Source organism: Canis lupus, chromosome 9 (genome assembly GCF_048164855.1).
Source record: "Canis lupus baileyi chromosome 9, mCanLup2.hap1, whole genome shotgun sequence".
NCBI lineage: Eukaryota > Metazoa > Chordata > Mammalia > Carnivora > Canidae > Canis > Canis lupus.
The window spans coordinates 66,310,615-66,330,438 of record NC_132846.1 but is presented as its reverse complement, the minus strand read 5'-3'; the positions used below and the strand labels follow the sequence as shown (position 1 = coordinate 66,330,438).

Below are 19,824 nucleotides of genomic sequence, written 5' to 3'. Positions count from 1 at the left end.
TCTCCTTTAAATAATAAAATAAAAAAATATAAAATCTTAAAAAAATATTTATTGAATGCCAACTATATGTCAGGCAGTTTGGTGGGTACTGAGGGTTCAAGGTGAATAAAGCAGAAATCTAGTAAGGGAGACACACATACAGAATTGGAAGGTGGGTTAAGGCCTGTGACAGAAATTCACAGAAGGGGTGGCAGCAGCAAAGCAGGTTTTGTCACAGACAAGGTGGTCGGGGCCTCTGAACAGGGCGAGCTGTGAAAAACCAGAAGGAAGAGGATTCTGGGCACAGGCTCAGGGTGGGGAGGGCCCCGAGGCCAGCAGAGCCCGCTGCCTTCCCAGGACCCAGAGGAATCGAGGGTATCCCATGTGGGGCTGGGGCCTGGGTGCTGTGGGGGCCACTGTGGGGTGGAGTGGGCCAGATGTCCCAAGTCAGGTGGCCAGCTGTCCTGGTTTGCGGGGTTCTGGGGCCTTCGTCCTTAGAACCCGGGAAGTCCCTGGCTACTGGGGATCCAGCAAAGCCCCAGGGCAGGGAGGGCTGGCGCTGGGCAGGAAAGGGTGGGGACGGGCCAGCGGAGGGAAAGTGTATGGGGTGACTTGGTGCCTGTGTGCTTTGTTTTTGCAGGGAACGAACGGTCTGGCCTGCCGGTCACCGATGACCAATCTGAAAGTAACTCTTGCTTTTCGCCGCTTGCTCTTCTTGAAACCTCTTTCGTAAGCCAAAGCCTGTAAACGATGACTTCATGGCCATCCTGGCCTCCCGTGGTCTGGCGGCTCTGGAAGGGGCCGGGGCGGGGAAGGGGGGAAGGGGGGACACTTATCATCATCTCCACCATCTGGCCGTCTGGGCCTCCCGCCCTTCCTCACATGCTAAAAGGTCACCCCTTATCCCCCCAGGGGCCCCCAGGACGGCAGCTGTCTCTGGGACCTGGGTGGGGGGCAGGTGGAGGTAAGGAAGCCCAGTTACCCGGCGCCCCCCCACCCAGAGCTCCGTAAGATGCTCCAGGGAGAGATGTTGTTCAGAGGCCCCGTCTCTGTGAACCCTTAAAGCCACCCTCCTGTGGCTGCTGGGACAGATGGCCTCAAGTGTAGTGGCTCAAAACAGCACAGTTCTGGAACTAGAAGTTCAAAAGCAAGCTCCCTGGGCTGAAGTCAAGGTGTCAGCAGGGCCGGTTCTTTCTAGAAGCTCCGGGGGGAGTAGAACCCTTCCCTCTGCCTTCTCCAGCCCTTAGAGATGCTCACATTCCTTGGCGGGGGTCCCTTCCTGCAACACCCCAACTGCTCACTTCCATCCTTTCCTCTCTTACCACCTGCCCCGACCCTCTGCTTCCTTTTGGGGGAGGCATAAGGACCCCTGTGATGTCCTTGGGCTCGCCTGGACAATTCACGATCCTCTCCCCAGCTCAGGATCTTTAACCTGATCATGCCTGCAGAGTCCCTTTGGCCACAGTCATGGGCCCGAGGGCCGAGGTCCCACATCTCTGAAGGGCCTCCACTCAGCCCGTCTCTGCCCTGCCCCTGTTGCCATTTTACAGGTGAGGAAACTGAGACCCGGGAGAACTTGTGTCTCTTGCCCAAGGTTGGGGCCCGGACTGGAATCAAAACCTGCCGGGGCCCACACACCAGCTCATTCGGGTCATAGGTACCCTTGTGGGAATTGAGAGGTGCTCTTTCCTCTGGGAAGATGTAACCCATGCCAGGCGCAGAGCTGGACACCAGCCCCCAAAGGCTCCTAGGCCAGACCCCTCTGTGGTGACAATCCATGCAGCCACATGTGGCCCCCAAGCCTGCCTCCACGTCTGTTCCTTCTCAACCCGAGGGCCGATGGGTGGGTTCCCTGGGGGAAAGATGGAAGAGGTGGCAGCAAGGGGATGTGGGGCCGCTTTCCCTGTGCCGGCTGCGCACAGCACTGCCTCCTCCTCAGCTCTGTGATCGTCACAGAGCTAGAGCCGGTCTCATAGCAATAAGCAGGCTGCTAAATCCATCCTCCTCTACCCCTTTCCAGACTGATGTTTTTTGAATCCAGGGTTGCAAACCCAATGCCCAGAGGGGCCAGTGGGTAAGATGGGACTGCAGTCACCCGCTACAAGACAATCTGGAGTTACGGGCAGGCTGCCCTTAAGACACGCCAGGCCAGAGCAGTTGTGCCAACAAGCCCATATACCAAGTCCAAGTATGTAAAAGCTATAAATCAGCTAATGAATTATTGAATAAAATCTATCTTATTCTTCTGTCTCGACAACCACACCTTCACAACAACCGAGAAGGATGTGGATATAGACTTAGATATGGATTTCTTGGACTCTATGACAGTTAATTTTATGTGTCATTGTGGCTAGGCTATGGTGGCCCAGTTGTTTGGGCCGACAGCAGTCTTAGTGTTGCTGTGAAGGTATGTTGTAGATGCAGCTGACAGTCAAATCAGTAGACTTTGAATAAAGCAGATTGCCCTCCGGACTGTGGGTGGGCCTCATCTAAGCAGTTGAAGGCCACAAGGAAAAGGACTAAGGAATCCTCCAGACTGCAGCCTAGAACCCTGCCTGAGTGTCCAGCCTGCTGTCCTGAGGAATTTGGGGTTAAGATCACAACATCCATGCTCTTACCTGCATTCCCAGACCAACAGCCTACCCTGCAGAGTTTAGACTTCTCACATTCCACAATGGCGTGAGGCAATTCCTTGAAATAAATCTTTCTTTCTCTGTGTATGTCCTATTTGTTCCATTTCTCCAGAGAACCCTACCTAATACGAGCTCTGTGGGGTTCTATGCTGGAATATGGTCTCCAGAGAGAGCTGGCTCTGGCTTGGGGCCTGCCTCCATGTTCTATCCCCCATGACCTATGTATCTGAGTTCCCTCTAATGCCCTCTTTCCTATCCTGGAAACAGCTGCCCTACCCAATGGTGGCCCAAAAGTGCAGCCACCAATGGCAGTCAGCTCCCCAAACCTACAAACCTCCTCGGCCTTGAAGAGGACACAGAATTCTGGTGTCCTGAGTAGTGAAATCTGGTCTCGAAGGAAGAAAGAAGGGTCCTTCTGGACACGTACCCCTGGCCTCTTGGGCTCCCCGCTCTACAGGAAGGGGGATGCAGAGGAGGACAGGCAGGTGCCCTTTAAAAAGTGGTGGTGGGGGGGCAAGGACCTATCTTGCTTGGGCCTGACGTGAACAAGTCTACACTTCCTTTCGAATCTGCAGCCAACCTCACCCCCCACCCCTGCAGGCAGGCAGCCGCCCTCCCTGTATGGGTCTTTTCATTTTGTCCAGACTTCCAGATTTTTCTATTGCTGTTGTTCTTGGCAACGAACTGAAATGAGTTCTACAACAGTGTACAGGCTGAAGGGGTTTCTGGATGAGCCGACGACATGTGCCTTATTGACCTGAGTCCTTGGTTCACAGGTGTGATGATTTTGTGAATATTCATGTATGGTATGTGGGTTTTTCTGTCTGCACGTCATCCTCCAACAAGAAGCTTTATTAACACAAAATAGAGCCAGGCCCAGGCGCAGGCCCACGGGAAGAGGTCTGAGGGCTGGGTTGGGGCTGAGGCTCACCAGTCTGGATCCCGCCTTTCATTCTGCGGTGCAGGATCTGGGCCCAAAGGAGGGAGGGGGTTCTGCTCAATTTCCTGTGTGGTTTAGGTGACTCCCTGTTTGGGAACATAATCTCCTGATAAAGATTGGCAAGTCATGGTGCCCTCTGGGGGCAATTTTGGGGAGTGAATTAATGCACGGGGCGGGGGGGGGGGGGGGGGTGCGGGGGCGGGGGGGACGTGGCGGTTTCCGGGAAAAGCAAGATTTTGAATGGGTTTCCAAGGAGTTGGAAAGTGTCAACATAGGTAGAGCCACACACAGGCACACACGCACTCCTTTCCTGGAGGAGGGGACAGCAGGTGGGGAGGGCTGGAGAGGGAGTCGTGGCTCCTGCCAAACGGCTCCGGGGAAGGAGAATCACATTCCACAAGGGTCATCACATGTTTGCATGTCCACATGAGCAATGACACTATATTTTCATTTTCGTATTCACCAAATAATGCTCCTGCCTCCTGGCCGGAAACAAAGTAAATCTAAGCACACGGGAAGGAGGGGAAGTCTTGAGTGGACGCAAGGACATCTTTGCAAGTGGCTTTATAACAAGCATGCTTTTGCCCTCCTTCCCCACCACCCCCAGTTAATGGACACAAGTTTTTATCACACAGTTTTTAAATACTGAAAATTAAAGCTCTTATAATTCTCTTTACAGCAAATATATAACATCAGTGCTTTGACCATCTTGGGTTAAATGCCCTTTACCATAAAATATATGGTTTTTAAACTTTGCACAAATTGACCTATGAATCCCTTTGACTTTCCTATATATGCAGAACCGAAGAGTGCAGTGAGATTAGCAAATCCTGACTTGGCCTCGGCCCTTAAGCAGCACAGGTTTGAATCTGCAAGGCAGAGGTTTTTTTTTTTTTTCAATAAATACCATCCAGTACTGCAAATGTCCTTTCTCTTCCTTACGATTTATCTTAATAACATTTTCTTCTCTCTAGCTTACTTTGTTGTAAGAATACAGTGTGTAATACGTATGACACACAAAATATGCAAAAAATGGATGGTTTATGTTATCAGTTAGGCTCTGTCAACAGCAGGCTATTAGCAGTTACATTTGGAGGGAGTCAGAAGATAAATGCAGATTTCCAGCTGTGTGTGGGTTGGTGCCCCTAACTCCTGTGTTGTTCAAGGGGCAACTGTATATTGATGATTTATCATCCTTTTTTTTTTTTCTGATGATTTATCATTCCTTGTGGTTTTTAGAAATAGGACATGACCCTGATACACGTCAATTCCTTGGCTTTCACTGGCAGTATATGATGTCGCAGAATAGAGGCTTGGTGAATGTTAGTTCATATCTACAAGGTGGTTCACATCCACAAGTTAAAGATCAGGTTTCAACACTGACTCCTGTAGCAAGCCTCTTTCTGCCTGGGAAGCAGTTACGGTTGTGCTCGGATCGCCTGACAGCTGCTGCGTGTCCCTGCTCTTCAGGGGCCTAGGGATGGACAGGTGACGGCTTCCATCTCAGGATCCACAGTATTGACTCACAGAGCAAGGAAAAGGATGTGGGGCTATGGCTGTGGATGGTCCTTGTGGAGATCCACAAGGACCCCGGGGCCACAGAGAGCCTCCTAAGGCTCAGGCCCTGAACGTGAGGCTGGAGGTCAGCCACTGCTGCAGATCCAAAGCAGCACATCGTACCGCGATGTGACACGAGAGAGCACACTGAAGTCTAGCTTATGAGGACTGATTGCTGGGGGGCAGCTTTGGGTGTCTAATCGATCAGTGGAAGCAGGGGCAGCTTGGGTTGCGGGGTCCAGAAGAACTGAGTTTGAACCGGCTGTGTGACATTGGACGAGTCTCCTAACCTCTCTGAGCTGCAGCTTTCCCATCAGTAAAACGGAGATGAACCTATCTAGCCCTCAGAGCAGTTGGGGTGATTGCTTTAGATGTGATCCCCAGCAGCAGACCTGAGACAAGGTTCACGTGCAAGTGATTTATCCAGGAAGTGCTTCTGGGGATACTGGGAAAAGCTGGAGGGAGGCAGGAAAGGGCGGAGAGCAAAGCCAGGGTAGCCGGTTCAGGCAAAGCCCTGCAGAGGGCAGCCTCAGCCCGATCCTGCAGGGAGCTCGGAAATGCAAGTTCTATCCCATTAGGGGCAAAGGAGGGACGCCTGTCAGTCACTGGTTAAGGGGCTGCCCTGGGGGCGGGCAGGGGGAAGCAAGCTCAGGCCTTTTCAGCAGCTTCCTCCAAGTGGGCCAAGCCCCTTAGCCGGAGGGCAGTTGTCTGGTGTTACAGGTGGGGGCAAAAGCATCCTGAAACGGGGACAAACCCAAGCGTGCATGTGCTGGGAAGGATTCTGGGCAGAGCAGCACAAGGGCAAGACAAGATCAGATTAGAAAATGTATGTCAGGGCGCCTGGGTGGCTTAGTAGGTTAGGGAGGGGCCTGCCTTTGGCTCTGGTCATGATCCCGGCCAGCCGGGGTCCTGGGATTGAGCCCTTCCTCGGGCTCACTGCTTGGTGGGGAGTCTGCTTCTCCCTCTCCCTCTGCCCGCCTCTCCCCCTTGTTTGTGCTCTCTCTCTCTCTCTCTTTCTGCCAAATAAATAAATAAAATCTTAAGAAAAAAAGAAAGAAAATGTATGTCAAAGAACGCTGAAGCTCTAGAGGGCTGTGCACGTGTGGCTTTCTTAGGCTCCCCAGAGCAACAATAATGACCCGGGATTGTTTGGGGCTGCCCCTACCCTCCACAACATTCTACTGATGAGAAAAAAATAGGGAGTGCACTGTCCGATGGGTTGTCATTCTTCGGGGGCCTGATCCAAAGGGATGCTAGGCACATAGGCTGATCCCAGGGTCAGGTCCTGGGTCCTCGGGCTCATTGATGGAAAGTGTGTGCAGTGATCAGAGACCGAAGGGCAAGACCAAGGCTGGGGGTAAGGTATCAAGCCAGAAAAGCTGAGCCTGCAGTCGTCTCAGAGTGCAAACCACTGGGGCTACGGGGAGGTGGGTGGAGCAGAGAGAGACTGAGGTTGTAGCCAGGCAAGGGAGCCCAGGATGGTTGATGTTGAATAGGAGGGGGTCCCTAGCACTTGACCCCTAAAGAGTGGGCCAGCTGTCATGGGGATTAAAGGGCAGAGTGCATTGAGAGAGTGTCAGTGAAGCCTATTACAAGGGGTAGAAACCCAACTCAAACTGGTTCAGACACATGGGGGATTTGTTAGCTCATGTAGCAGAGAATCCCACAGGTGGGCCTTCAGGTGTGGCTTGATCCAGGAGTGTAGTCAGACCCATCAGGAACCAATGTTTCTTTCCACCTCCGGGTTCTGTGTCCTCTGCAGCTTTCTTAGATGGTTCTTCTTGTGGGGGCAAGATGGCAGGTGGCCAATACAGTCACGTCCTCGTCCTCATGATTCTCCATGCAGCAGAGAACCTTCCTGGTGTTCCCTTACAAGCCAAGGGATCGTTCAGCCCCCTGTGTGTGGCCACATGACCATTGCTGACCCGGTCACTGGAGCCAGGCGGGTAAAATGTCACAGCGGGCTGGGCCAGAGCCACGTGCCCACCTTGGGCAGATCACTGTGGTCATGCACCCTGGAGTGAACCGAATACCTGGATGGAGAGGGCGGCTCCCCAAAAGAAGATGGGATGCTATACTAAAAGGAGGGACGGTGGATGCTGGGCGGTCTGTCGGCACACAGCAGTGGAGCCTGACGGCTGGAGGTGCATGATCCCAGGGGCACCTGCCAGAGTCATGCGGGGCTGCCCCCTCCACGTAGGAGCAGGGCCAAGAAGATAATAGGTACCACCGGGCACACCCCAAGAAGAGCACGCCCCCCTGCTGGTAACAAGGTGCTTTCAGAGGCTTGGTCTCTGGGGAGAGCTGGGGCACATCTCTGAGTGGGACTTCAAGACTGGACGGGGAGTGCCTTGGAGGGTGTGGGGGGGAAGCCAGGCCGTAGGCCCCTGTGTCTGGTTCTGCCCGGAGGCTCAGCGAATGATTGTGAAGTGGATGGATGGATGGATGGATGGATGGATGGATGGTGCTATTTCCCAATGCATTTCTGGGACAAGACCACACTTGACCACAAGAACTGCGTGTGGAACTCTCTTCTCCACCCAGCTCCTCAGGGTGGGGCCGGGGTGGGTGCTGGGCACGACGGTCGGGTGGAGGGTTCGAACTGTCATCTTGGGCTGAGCCACCACCACACCCCTGGGAGCAGGAGTTCTGAGAACTGCAAGCAGCTCTCCTGGCATTTGATGACTCCTTCCGAACCCCCACCCGGAGAGACTTCGCACGGCATCTGGCAGCCAAAGGCCTGTCCCCGGGGTTCCCCAGCCCGTCTGGAAAAGCTCAGGGCTGTCCAAAGAATTCACTGTCTTTCTAGCCAACACCTGACATAAGCCTCTGACCTTCTTTTCTTAAGAGCATTTACTAAAGAAAAGGGGTGTGTGTTTGGGGGGGCGCTGCTTACACAGTGAACCCTCCGTCTCTGGGCCACCCACAACCCAGGAGGGCCTTTCTCAACCATCTTAGAGCCATTCCCTCAAAATGTCATTGTGGGGGGAAAATGGGGTCTGTCTCCTGGGCTTTGCAGGAGGGTGGACGTCGTTTGCAGAGCTGCCAGTGAGCGGGCCCAGCGGGCCCCTCCTTTGTATTTGTTCACTCCTGACCCTCCCTGAGCCCCCCAGGCCCACACCTGCCCCTTCTTGCTCCCTCTGTCACTTTTGCACAAAGCCGGGTGTCCCTGCTGACAGTGGTCACCCAGGGCACCCTTGTCATACCTGAACTTCTCCTGCTGGGCCTTGGTCACCATTGCCAGGTTCCTGACATCCCTCCCCAATGGTGCGTCCCTTCCCTCCAGCCCTGCCTGCTTTATTTTTCTCCAAACATTTATCAATAACATCGAAGCATCCACTCGATGTTATTGAAGGAAAACCGTTCCTCTGTGAACGATTCTTCCGACACGGACTGTGTGGGGTGCTCTCCACACTGATGGTTTCTCCAACTCTCGGACACCCCTGGGGGGGCCTGTACTTTCCTTCCCTCCTGACACTAACTACCTGGGGGCTTACGGGCTCAGACCCACCAGACTGCCCCCACATCAGATGGCCCCCGGGGTCCCCACACTTGTGTCCGACTGGTCAGTTGGGGGCCTTCCCACACCACCTTCCTCGGGTTCCATGATTTGCTAGAACAGCTCACAGAACTCAGGGAAACACTGGACCGTGTTTGCCAGTTTGTGATAAAGGATGTCGTGTCACACAGAACATGGCTGAGCAACCAGAGCAAGGCTGAGAGGGTCCTGGTGCAGGTGCATCCAACCCTGCGGAGTTTGGGGTGCACTGCCCCCTGGATGTGGCTGGGTTCCTCCACTTGGTCGTTCTCCCAACCCCCACCCCCCGGTTTAGGGATTTTATGGGGGTTGCTTTGAGCAGGCAGGATGGATGACTTACCTCCAGCCCCTCACCTCCCCGCAGAGAGTGAGGGTGGGGGCCAAAAGTTCCAAGCCTCAGCCATGGGGACCCCACCTGGGGTCACCTGGTTAGGATTAAAGACGCTCCCGTGGCCCAGGAAATTGCAAGAGAGAGGGGCCTTCCCTGTTCCCCAGGCATCTCCGAGCCCAGCCCGGAGTGATAGAGGCAGGTTGCTGTGGGTTGGGAGGGGCCCACACAGGAGCACCCCCTCCCCTGCGGCTGGAGGATCAAAGCTGGGTTGGAAAGAGCTTGCAAGCCAGCGCGGTTGCCATGGTGGTTAATGTTATTTGTGTCCTTTGCAGGAAAGGCCCCCGCTGCCCAGCTTGCATAAATATTCATCGTCCAGCCATTTCTGCTGCCCTGGCCAGGCCAGCACCCTGCAGGGACCTAAACGAATGGAGGCCTGCCCGAGCCAAATGGAAAATCACCAGGGAGGGCAGGCTTCGGAGCTGTGGGAGCAGGGGCCCCAGAACCCCTGGGGGGCCCACCACCCTCCCTCCCCTCCTCCTCTTCTTTCTCCTCCAGCAACGGCTCAGACAGCTCCAGGGGTGACACTGGGATGGCCATGCCACTGGGTGTCCGAGGGCGGTGTGTTTGTCATCCCACCTGCTCTGGTTTATTTATCCACCCACTCGTGGGGAGGTATGACACGGGGCCACGCCTGGGCTGGGCACTGGGCGGGGGGACACATGGGTGAGCCACAGGGGACAGGCAGGCTTGTTCAGGAGAAGGGAGCCCACCTGCCCCACCCACCCAGCAACCGGCTGGCTCCCCGGACTGGAGAGCTGTGGTTGTTCGAACGTTCACCTCTTTACGGGCCCAATATTGCGTGTTGACATCCTGAGCCAGCAAACCCATTTCAAACCGTTAAAATATCAAGACAATATATTCCTCCTCCAGACACTGTGTCCCCTCCTCCCCGAGGCCCAGCCCTGCTTGGGTACAGCTGATGGCAGCGCACTGCCCACCATGACCCTCCCACTCTGACATCCAGGGCTCCTTCAAGCTGGCTTTATCTGCTAATCACCCATATCCCCAGGACTGCCTTGCAGTCACACAGTAAAAGGAGCCAGCATGCAGGAAGGGGGAGCATTTTCTGGTCCTTTCTGCCTCCTCCATAGCAGCTGACATTACTTCTAGGAGAAGCATCATCCTAGGAAAGAAGACGGTGTGGGGTGGAGCGTGTTAATCTGTTCCTTTCTTCCCCTGGCCGCGTAGCTCAGAGCAGAGGTGGCCAGGGCTGATTCATGGGCGTGTGACCTGTGCAGTCGCAGGGGTCCCCGCGCTCAGAAGGGCCCTATGCTTGGTTTGTCGCCCTGGGGTCACTATCTTGAAATTCTTCCGAACGATGAACAAGAGCTCCGCGTTTTCATTTGACACTGGGTCCCACGGATTAGGGAGCTGGACCTGACAGTGCAGGTCCTCCCCTTCTCTGGGAACCCTCCTTGACAGAAGGGACCAGAAGCACTGGAACGGGTCTGAGACTGTAATCAGGGTGGGAGGTGTGTGTGTGTGTGTGTGTGTGTGTGTGTGTGTGTGTGTTGAGGGGGGTTTTCTGCAGCCCAAGACCTCTTGGTCATTAAAGCCTTTGACACCTGGTCCATGGATTTTTTGACTGGCCTGCCCCATCCCACACCCGCTCCAGAGGTAGACCCCTCCTACCTTTTAGGATGACCAGACTTCAAGTTGGGGCCCAGGGCTTTGGGTCTAAGCTCCCATTAGCTGTCAGCTGTTCCCTAAGCCACGAAGCCCATCAGTTTCTTGCACTGTTCCTGCCTCAGTGGGACCAGAGAGGACCGCCTTTGGGGCCTGATATGGACCCATTAGTAGGGACCCTGGTGCAGGACTCAACACCTGGTCCCTTTTCATTTGGGCATATAACATTGACAGCGACATTCTCTGTGGCTCTCTCTACCTCAAGCATGTGCTCAGGGACAGGGGCCGCTCACCTGCCCCAGCACCCCTGCTGCAACACAGTTGGAGCTCAACAAATGTCAAGGAGGCATTTTACAGCCATTAGAATACGGACTCCGAGCCCTGCCTGGATTCCAGTCCTGGTCCTGCCACCGAGAGACACCAGCTACATGGCCCTGGGCCAGGAAATGCGCCCTGCCTCAGTTGCCTCTTTCGTAAAAACAGAAACAGGGTAACAGTAGTGCCTACTTTATATAGTTGCTGTGGCAACAAAGTGAGCTAATACGTGTAAAGAGCTCAGAGCTGCACGGAACACCTAGTCAGTGCCATATGTTTGCTGCTATCAGTGAATGAATGAAACTATAAATTCAGGCTCACTGCGGAAATTTACTGGGCCGGTCTTTCAGATATCATTCATTCATTCCCTGAATGTCTGTTGGGTGTTGACAGTGAGTCAGGCACGGTGTTAGGTGCGGGGGATTAAAAGGTTGAGTAAGTCGCGGGGACCCCTGCGACTGCACTTTGCTCTCAGAGGACTCACAGGGTGAGGGCTCCCGATGGGGAAGTGGATGCGGCTCCTGTGGTCTGTTCCAGGTGTGAGGCCGGGGGGCCTGGGGAGGGTCCCGGGGAGGGGGTGTCGTCATCTTTCCTTGAGTGGGGCAGACGGGGCACCAGGATGGACGTACCTGGAGCTGAGCCTAGCTGCGACAAATAGATGGCATCCTTAGCTAAAGCACACGTTGGATTCAGACACTTAGGAGGTAATGTTTTTGGTTTTTGTGTTTAATGATCATAATAGAAAAAGACAAAAGCAATAGTGCTGACAACGGACACGACTCCACAGCCACATTTTTACATCCATCAAGGTTAGATATTTTTCACCAAAGAGCGCCTTGAAGCCCTCCATTAAGAAATCGTCTTTTCACTGTAGTAAAAGTTAGTGATCTCATCGCAAAACTGGGGGTGGGGGGTGTTGAGTAGCAAAGGGTTACAAGAATAGTTAAAATACCTTTTTTTTTTAATTAAGTAAACTACTTACAAGTTGATTATGAAAACATTAGTAAGACACAGAAACGTTTCTGATTCTCTCTGCGTGAAGAACTGGTGTCTGGAGAGCGGCTCGTTACAATACGGTTTCTGCAAAACTTTAAATAGTAGAAAGTGTGACTATGCCTTCAATCAGGGGTGGGGGGGTGGGATGGGGCACATGGAGAGTCAAAAACAAGGTTAAGATGCAGGTTTGTCCACAGGCTGTTAGGCAGCCCCTCCCATCCTCATCCTTTCCAAGCTCCCTGCTGCCCCCCCCGCCCAAGAAGCGCTTCTCAGATGCAGCAGAAGTCAGGTCCCTCCGGGTCCCAGGGACCACAGCTACTGGGACAAGTTCAGCCTCTCCTTCCCATCCGCTTTGTAGGGCTTCCTCCATCCGGGCCGAGTCTCCCCTTGAGAGCCCAAGGTGGTGGGAATGGGGAGTCCATGGATACCCAAGACTTGCTAGGCTGCAGGCCACTGCCCTCTGCTGGGATTATCTGACCTCAGGGCTGCAGCCGGGATCCCTGCTGTTGCCCAGAAGAGCTCTGATGCATTCGACGACTCACAAAAGGGGAAAGGTAGAGCTTTGGAGCTAGCATTGCCCACCGCCGGCTTTCCCCATTTCACCACAATTGGTGTTTTGGGGCCAGTTCATTCATTCTGTGTTGTTGGGGGTGCTCAACAGCATCGCAGGCTCCTATCCGCTAGATGCCAGTAGAAGGTCACCCCCCACCAAGTTGTGAAAACCAAAATTGTCTCCGGACATTGCCAAAGATCCCCCGAAAGGACAGAATCTTCCAAGATTGAGAACCACTGGCATAATGGTGGAGAAACGTTGCTACATGGATGCCCTGGGCTCCTGCCGACCAGCCCAAGCTCTCACAAACCTCTCAGAGACTCCGTCCCCCCGAAGTGTGAACGTTTGGAAACTCCCTTCCTACCAGCATACAGAGCCCTGGTCAGAATCACCCAGATTGCTGGGACAATGCTTTGGACTGGACGTGCAGTGATTCTCTCGTTCCTTAAGACCGTAGTGGGACAGCCCCCGGGATCACTGGTGGCTGCTTAGCCACATGGTGAAGAATAAGGGCTCTGGATTTCCCCAACTGCCACAACACACAAGTTCCCTGCACATATGCCTTGGGGATGTGTCAGGATTTAACCCCAAGGCAGGACAGGTCTCAGCCACCCTCCTGGGATGGCGGGAAGGACCCAGGGCCAGAGGATGGAGCCTCATGAAAGCAGCTGGCTCGAGTTCCAGCAGGTGCAAGTCCGTACCATGGCCGAAGGATGGGTGCGGGGTACGTCTGGGGTACCGCGCAGCCTGTCCTGCCTCTCCCAGGGCTCCCTCTGCTTTTATCATCTCTCTTGATAAAACAATTTATGACTTTCCCAGTGACTCAAAACAAACAACACAGACTTACACTCCCAAATCTATGGAGCCAATTTTTCATACATTTCGACCATTCCATTTTGCTCCTGACAGCTGCCCTCTTCTCACTCTGGGGGAATCGTTCCTCTCTTCAGTCACTGTGGTTTGCACTATTTTGTCCTCTGTCACACACACCGCCCCGCCCCCCAAAAAAAGAGAGGCAAGAAAATGCCCAAGGTCTAATCTCCCAGAAGTGACTTTCCGGGGACATCTGGCCACCTACTTGATTCTGATGACCTGAGTCTCTTGGAGGGGCTCCTTCTTTTCCGCTTGGAGATTATGAACTCTGTCCCTCTGGGCTCTCAGCATTCAGCTCAGCCGGCCTGTCCCATGTCCCCGTCACGGAATGACCGAGGCCAGAGGCCCATGGGGCAGGCAGGGCAGGAGAGGTGGGGCAGGCCACTACAGGACAATGGGACTCTGACTGTTCCTGTGGGGTCCCTGAGCACAGCTGCTTGGTTGTTCCATCAGGGCACCCAGCCCAACTAGCATTCATTCTGGGGGGGGGGGCGTCAAGGGCACGTGCCAGGACACGGCCCAGGGTGCCGGGGGACAGCTGGCAGAGAGCACGATGCTGGTCCTGGGGCTGGTGCTGGCAACCCAGGGCCAGCCCTGCACTCCCCGGTGACTGCCCAGCAGGCTGGGAGATGGTGTCCTGGGCCAGGCAGCCGGGGACCTGCCAGTTCTCCACCCCTTTACCCGCCCTGACATTACAGGTCCTCACTGGGGGCTCTCTAATGCTTCTTTACTGCTGGGAGGTTCTCAGACTGCTCAACATGTGCACATGCTCCTGTCCCCCTTCCAGGACCTACACTTGAAATCCTTGATCCAGGACCCAAACAGCCCCAGCCTCGGAGTCCCCGTCCTGGGACGGTCCGTTCCAGAGGGTTCACGGTGGAGAGCGTGCACGCAGGGAGACGCCGGGTAGCCACCCAGCCTGGGGAGCCAGCAGCGGCGGATCTGAATCACAGCTCTCTAGATGTGGGTTCTCAGACGCACTGGTCTGGCCTCAGTTTTCTCAGCAGAAAAAAAGGGGGGATGATAATTAACGTGCCCTTCTCTGCACCTCACTTCTGCCTCTCAGGGATGGGTTGAGAAGTCAATGGGATACAAACAGAGCACAGCACAAGGAAGATGCACGATAGATGAGCACAGTAAGGATAATAATTATCAATAATATCACTGCTAATGATGAAAGAAGGTCATGCTCCTGAGGAAGGACAGGAGCATTTGTCTGGAAGGAGTCAGGCGCACAGCAGACGATGGCCGAGTTTCTCCAGTCTCCAGGGAGGGATTCCAACATACGCTAGTGGTCTGGCCGGCATCCAGGCCTTCCATTTGGAACAGGCTGGAAAATGGCTTATTGCCTCCCCAGCCAAGTGGTACCAGCCTGCCCTCCCTAACTTTCTCCCTCCGATCCCAGGGATCTCCTGAAAGAAGATACAATCATCTCTCTCTGGAGGGCAGGGGAGGGCAGGAAACTCTCACCTGCCTCTTGACCTTGATCTCAGGGAAAAGGGAGGGACAGCAGAGCAATCACCCCACCCAGGCCCATGCAGGAGGTGGAATCTCCTCGGGACACACCTGGCTAACGTGTCCTCTGGCCTCTCCTCCAAAGCTCCCGTGACAGTGGCTCCAGCCCTCCTAAAGCAGGTGTTGCTTTGTTCAGTGAAGTGTCCCACATGCAAACAAACACAGGTACGGACACCTGTGGCTTGCAGAGGGAAGATGGGAGGCATGTCAGAGGCCCAAGCATGGGGAACATTCCAGCAAATGCAGGACCCCTTCTCTGAAGAGCAGCTCCTGGGATCCCTGGGTGGCGCAGTGGTTTAGCGCCTGCCTTTGGCCCAGGGCGCGATCTTGGAGACCCGGGATCGAATCCCATGTCGGGCTCCCAGTGCATGGAGCCTGCTTCTCCCTCTGCCTATGTCTCTGCCTCTCTCTCTCTGTGACTATCATAAATTAAAAAAAAAAAAATTGAAGAGCAGCTCCTGAAGAGGCAAGCCCCTTCTTCCTCAGCATCGGCTTATTAAGTCAAGGTGGGCTCTGGGGCCAACCTTACCCAGGTGAAGCCAGGTGGGAGCCCCAGGCTGGGGCGTGAGACAGGAGCCTCCATCCTGCCTGCTTGGGAGAGGGTCTCAACAGAAGGCCTGAGCCTGGGCTGGAGCCTCACCCACAACACGGACCACCCTGACCCTCCTCGGCGGTTCTGGCTGCCTGAGCCTCCCTCCTTGCATGAGCCCCTTTGTTGGGCTCTAGGTCATGGTCAGGGTCCTTCTGCACGTCTCCCAAGAAAGCTGCTCTCTAGTAACTTCTCTGGCCACACAAAAACTCTTGTGTTCAATTTTAAAGAGAGGGGCAGGTAACAGGGCCCCATCCCTGAAGCTTAAACAAAGAGAGGGCAATGGGCAGGGGGACGAGCATGCCCCATTCGGGGGACGATCAGACTTCTACCTGTGGAGGAAGCCAGAGCTGGCCCGGGCCACACCATGACATGGGGCCTTGGGGAATGGCCTCTGTAGACCCAGAGCCTTGTTTAAATGTACCCTGGAGGTGCCACCCAGCCACTGACGGCAGCATGGTGCAGCAGCAGGAGGCTGGCTTTAGAGCCGGAGGGTCCACACTCAAATCTCAGCTTGCCACTTTCATGCTGTGTGGACTCAGGTAAGCTCTCCGCCCCTCTGAGCTTCTGGTTCCATATCTACATACTGGAGCAATGATGCTGTGAGGTAATCATCCAGATTAAACACATACATGTGCGTCTCTAGCCCGGTGCCTGCCTGTTACCTAACACCCAAGACAGAGCCGAGCTAAGTAAGGCAGGCGGGACAGCACAGCACCCTCTCTGGCTGGAAATCTGTCCTTTACCCTTAATTGGACATTCTCATGCACATCTATCCTTGTTGTTATCTAAGTGGTGGTGGGAAAAAAAAAATGGATAAAAATACTGTAGGAGACTGGGACAATCGTAGAAGGCAGTTTGAATAAGATGGTCCCTCAAGCTCCAGGTCCTGTGTCTGTGGTCCTGACACTGAAGAGAGAGAAATATTTGGAAGTTGAATTTAACTGGCATTTATGCCAGGGGAAATGAAAGCCTTCACGGGGGAGACCCCTGTGCCCAGAATTACCCAGAGAACACCCGGCCCGCCAGGGCTGCCCTGGATACGTGGAGTCTTTCCTTAGAGCTAGGACCACACTCTCTGCTCCTCCTCTGTCACAGCACACAGAACCCTCTCTCCCACTGCCACTGCCGCAGGCCATTTGGAGGACAGGGAGCTGTCACCTGCCTCTTCACAGGGCTCCTCTGAGGCTGTGGGGTCAGAAGGTAAGGAATCAGGATATCTGGGCCAGAGTGACCCCCACAAAGACACCAAGCATCACCTTGGTTCCCCATCCTGGCTCTGGACCTCCTCCTTGGGTTCTCCTGAAGACACCTGTATAAGAAAAGCCCTTGCTGATTGGGCACACGTGGGGGCTTGGGACGGAGAAGAGTTTGCTAGAGAAGTAGCCGGGGTGACAGCCACGCCATGGCTAGTCACGCAGCCCAGCCCCCGGCTTGGTCCCACGGAGAGCACAGCCCTGTCAGTGATTCCAGAAGGAGCCCAGGCACAAGGTCCCTCTCTGCAAGGGTCACGCTGGCTCTCTGCGCTCGTGACCTCCACTTGAGCCACAGCATTTGTGCACGCGTGCACAGCCACAGTGACAGATGTGGCTAAACAGAACTGGCGGCCGTCTGCTAACGCTGTCTGGAGGTTGGGCTGGTAATCCTGTTATCACAGCAGCTCAGCGCCAACCTCGCAGGCGAATGACTGCCTCTGGACAATTAAGATGTCCCTTTGCCTGTCATCAGGAACACTCATTTCTCCTGAGACCACAGGGACACACAATTAGCCTTTTTGCAATTGTCCCCAAACAGCACCACAGGTTCCCACCCAGGCTTTTAAGTTTCTCAACCACATAGGGGACGTTTAGAGCATTTATTTTCTTTTGCACGGCACGGGGGAGCAGGGGGGCAAGGAGAAAGCCACTCCTGGCCTGTAAGTGAGGGAGCCCGCATGTGAGCCTCTCCCACTCTGCTGGGCACAGGGGAGCCACCTGGGGAAGGGAGGTACCGTGCAGGGGCCTTTCCTAAGGACAGAAGAGCGAGTCCTTTTCCGTGCTGCCCCTCTCTCCCAGTGCCTCCCATCCTGTTCTGGTCTTTGCAGGAGGCTCCCCTGCTTCCCAGACCCCCCAGCCACTGGCTTGGAGGAATGCAAGGAGGCTGACTCGGACAGAGCTCGTCCCCACTTGCAGGGGAACACGGTCGCCAAACCCAGGGTACAATGCAGGAGTCTGAGGACCCTGCCCACCTGGCACACAGCTTCCAGACCCCATAGGCATTCTCCCCGAGGACAGCTGAGAAGTAGGAATTTGCTTAAGACAGTGCTTCCTTGGGGCTGAGAGAGCCCAGTGAGTCAGGAAGAGTCCCTCCTGCCCCGGGGGCTCCAGCACCCTGCCCTGTGATCACAGGCCAATCGCCCTCTCCCTCCCATCCGTCGGAAGATCAGGTGGGCATGAGCCCGCCATCCCTAAAGTCCCGTGATTGCTCAGAGGAGAAAGAGCATCTTCAGGCAGGTGGTCTGAAGACTTGACTACTTGGCAGATCTGCAGTTTTAAAGGCGCTGCTTCTCTTTTTAAAAAGAAGAGCAAGTCCGTCCAGCAGAGAACCCCCCACCCCGGGAAATCCCACCACGTCACCAGTAATTCCCCAGCCTTGGATTTCCCGATGCATCCGGGTCTCAAAAGGGGCCAAGTGTCTGGTGACAGAGGTGCCCTGTCCAAGTCACACGAGGAATGTTCTGTGGCCCAGTAACCACCACCGGTATTCCAGAGGGCTGAGTGGGAGACCAAGGCTGGGCTGGGAACACGCCAGTTCTGAGGGCTGCTCTTGCCCGGCACCCCACACACCAGGGGTGTAAGTTGGCATAAAAACAAGACACATATGTGATTATTTACTGCCAGCAAGCGATCGTCCAACCATGTCCATATTTCACACCTAACTGGCTGTTTCCTCTGGTCTTACCTTTTTGGAATACGGTTTCAAAAATCTTCCAATTTGCTCCTCGAAGTCTTTGCCCCATCACGCCTCCAGGGGCTGGAAGCTCACGCTCCCGTGTTTTCTGGATCAGCTTGACCACAGCAAGGAAAATTTGGAAATCAGGGCTGCTTGGGGGAATTCCCGACCCTGCAGGGTCGCTGCCCCCGGAGAGGCTGTGTGTGTGGTCAGAGCTCCTGGTTCCAGAATGTGGGCACAGCCAAAGGCCAACAGTGCCGGTGCCCCGAGCAAAGCCTGGCCCTGCCGTGAGCCCAGCACGGGGTGAGCCGGCCCGGAGCTCGTGGGCGCCCGAACCTCAGAAGGTGAAGGCGTACACCACCCCAACCACCACAATGTTCCCCAGTGTCGCTATGATGGCAATCCAGAGCAAGACGGCGTCGTTGGAGGACCGCGGGGGCTCCTCCAGCTGGCCCTGGCCGTTGGAGGCCGCGTGGACGTTGGTGGAGGAGTTAAAGAGGGAGTACTCCGTGCTGAAGTCCTCGTTGGGCGAGTCCATGAAGGCGCCTCCCATCATGGGCAGCTGCGGAGAGGGAGACAGAGAATTAACTGGGGCTCATGGGGCTCGGGAGGCACCCCCCCAAGACACAGCTGCCTGTTCAGGCAGCCCTGTGCGCACACACAGCCTCTCCCGGGGCTCTCCTCGTGTTCGTTCTCACGGGCAGTGCCTGGTTGAAGCTAGCGAGGAGATTGCTTTTAAGCAACGCTTGGAGGCAGATATGCTCATGCCCATTTCACAGATGGAAGCACTAAGGCACACAGCGGCGGGGCAGTGCACCCACAGCCGCCAGCAGTCACCGGGACTTACAGACCCCCTCTAGGCCAGGCCCTCCACGCCAGCATGGCTAGAAAAACGCCGTCCCTTCCTCTGCTCATCGTAAAGTTATCACGCTCAGAACATTAAGGAGATGTGAAAGATGATAAAGAAAAATTGAGGGCAGCTTGGATGGCTCAGCGGTTTAACGCCACCTTCGGCCCAGGGCCTGATCCTGGAGACCCGGGGTCGAGTCCCACGTCGGGCTCCCTGCATGGAGCCTGCTTCTCCCTCTGCCTGTGTCTCTGCCTCTCTCTCTCTCTCTGTATCTCATAAATAAATAAATAAAATCCTTAAAAAAAAAAAAAGAAAAATTGAGAATCTGCCTCACTGCTTTAGGTTAATCACTGTTAACATTGTGCCATTTTTCTTTGGCACCTTTTTCCTAGGTGAGTGGACGCGGGTGTAGGTATGTGTGAGACAGAGAGAGAGAAAACACGTCTGAATATGTGGTTTTACATTCCTGTATAACAAGTTCATCAAACACCATTTTACCCGTTGTACACTATTCCACCACAAATACAAACCCCAATAT

The 19,824-nt window shown here is 54.7% G+C and overlaps 1 protein-coding gene across 1 annotated transcript in view; it reads right to left on the bottom strand.

Moving 5' to 3' along the window:
• Positions 1-11,684: 11,684 nt before the first annotated feature.
• The window catches only part of C9H14orf132 (chromosome 9 C14orf132 homolog), a 47,715-nt gene continuing 39,575 nt past the window's right edge, over positions 11,685-19,824 (bottom strand). The window contains exon 2 of the mRNA XM_072839831.1: positions 11,685-18,998. Within this exon, the coding sequence (XP_072695932.1) occupies positions 18,774-18,998 (225 nt within the window). The 3' untranslated portion in view covers positions 11,685-18,773. The remainder of the gene's footprint in view (positions 18,999-19,824) is intronic.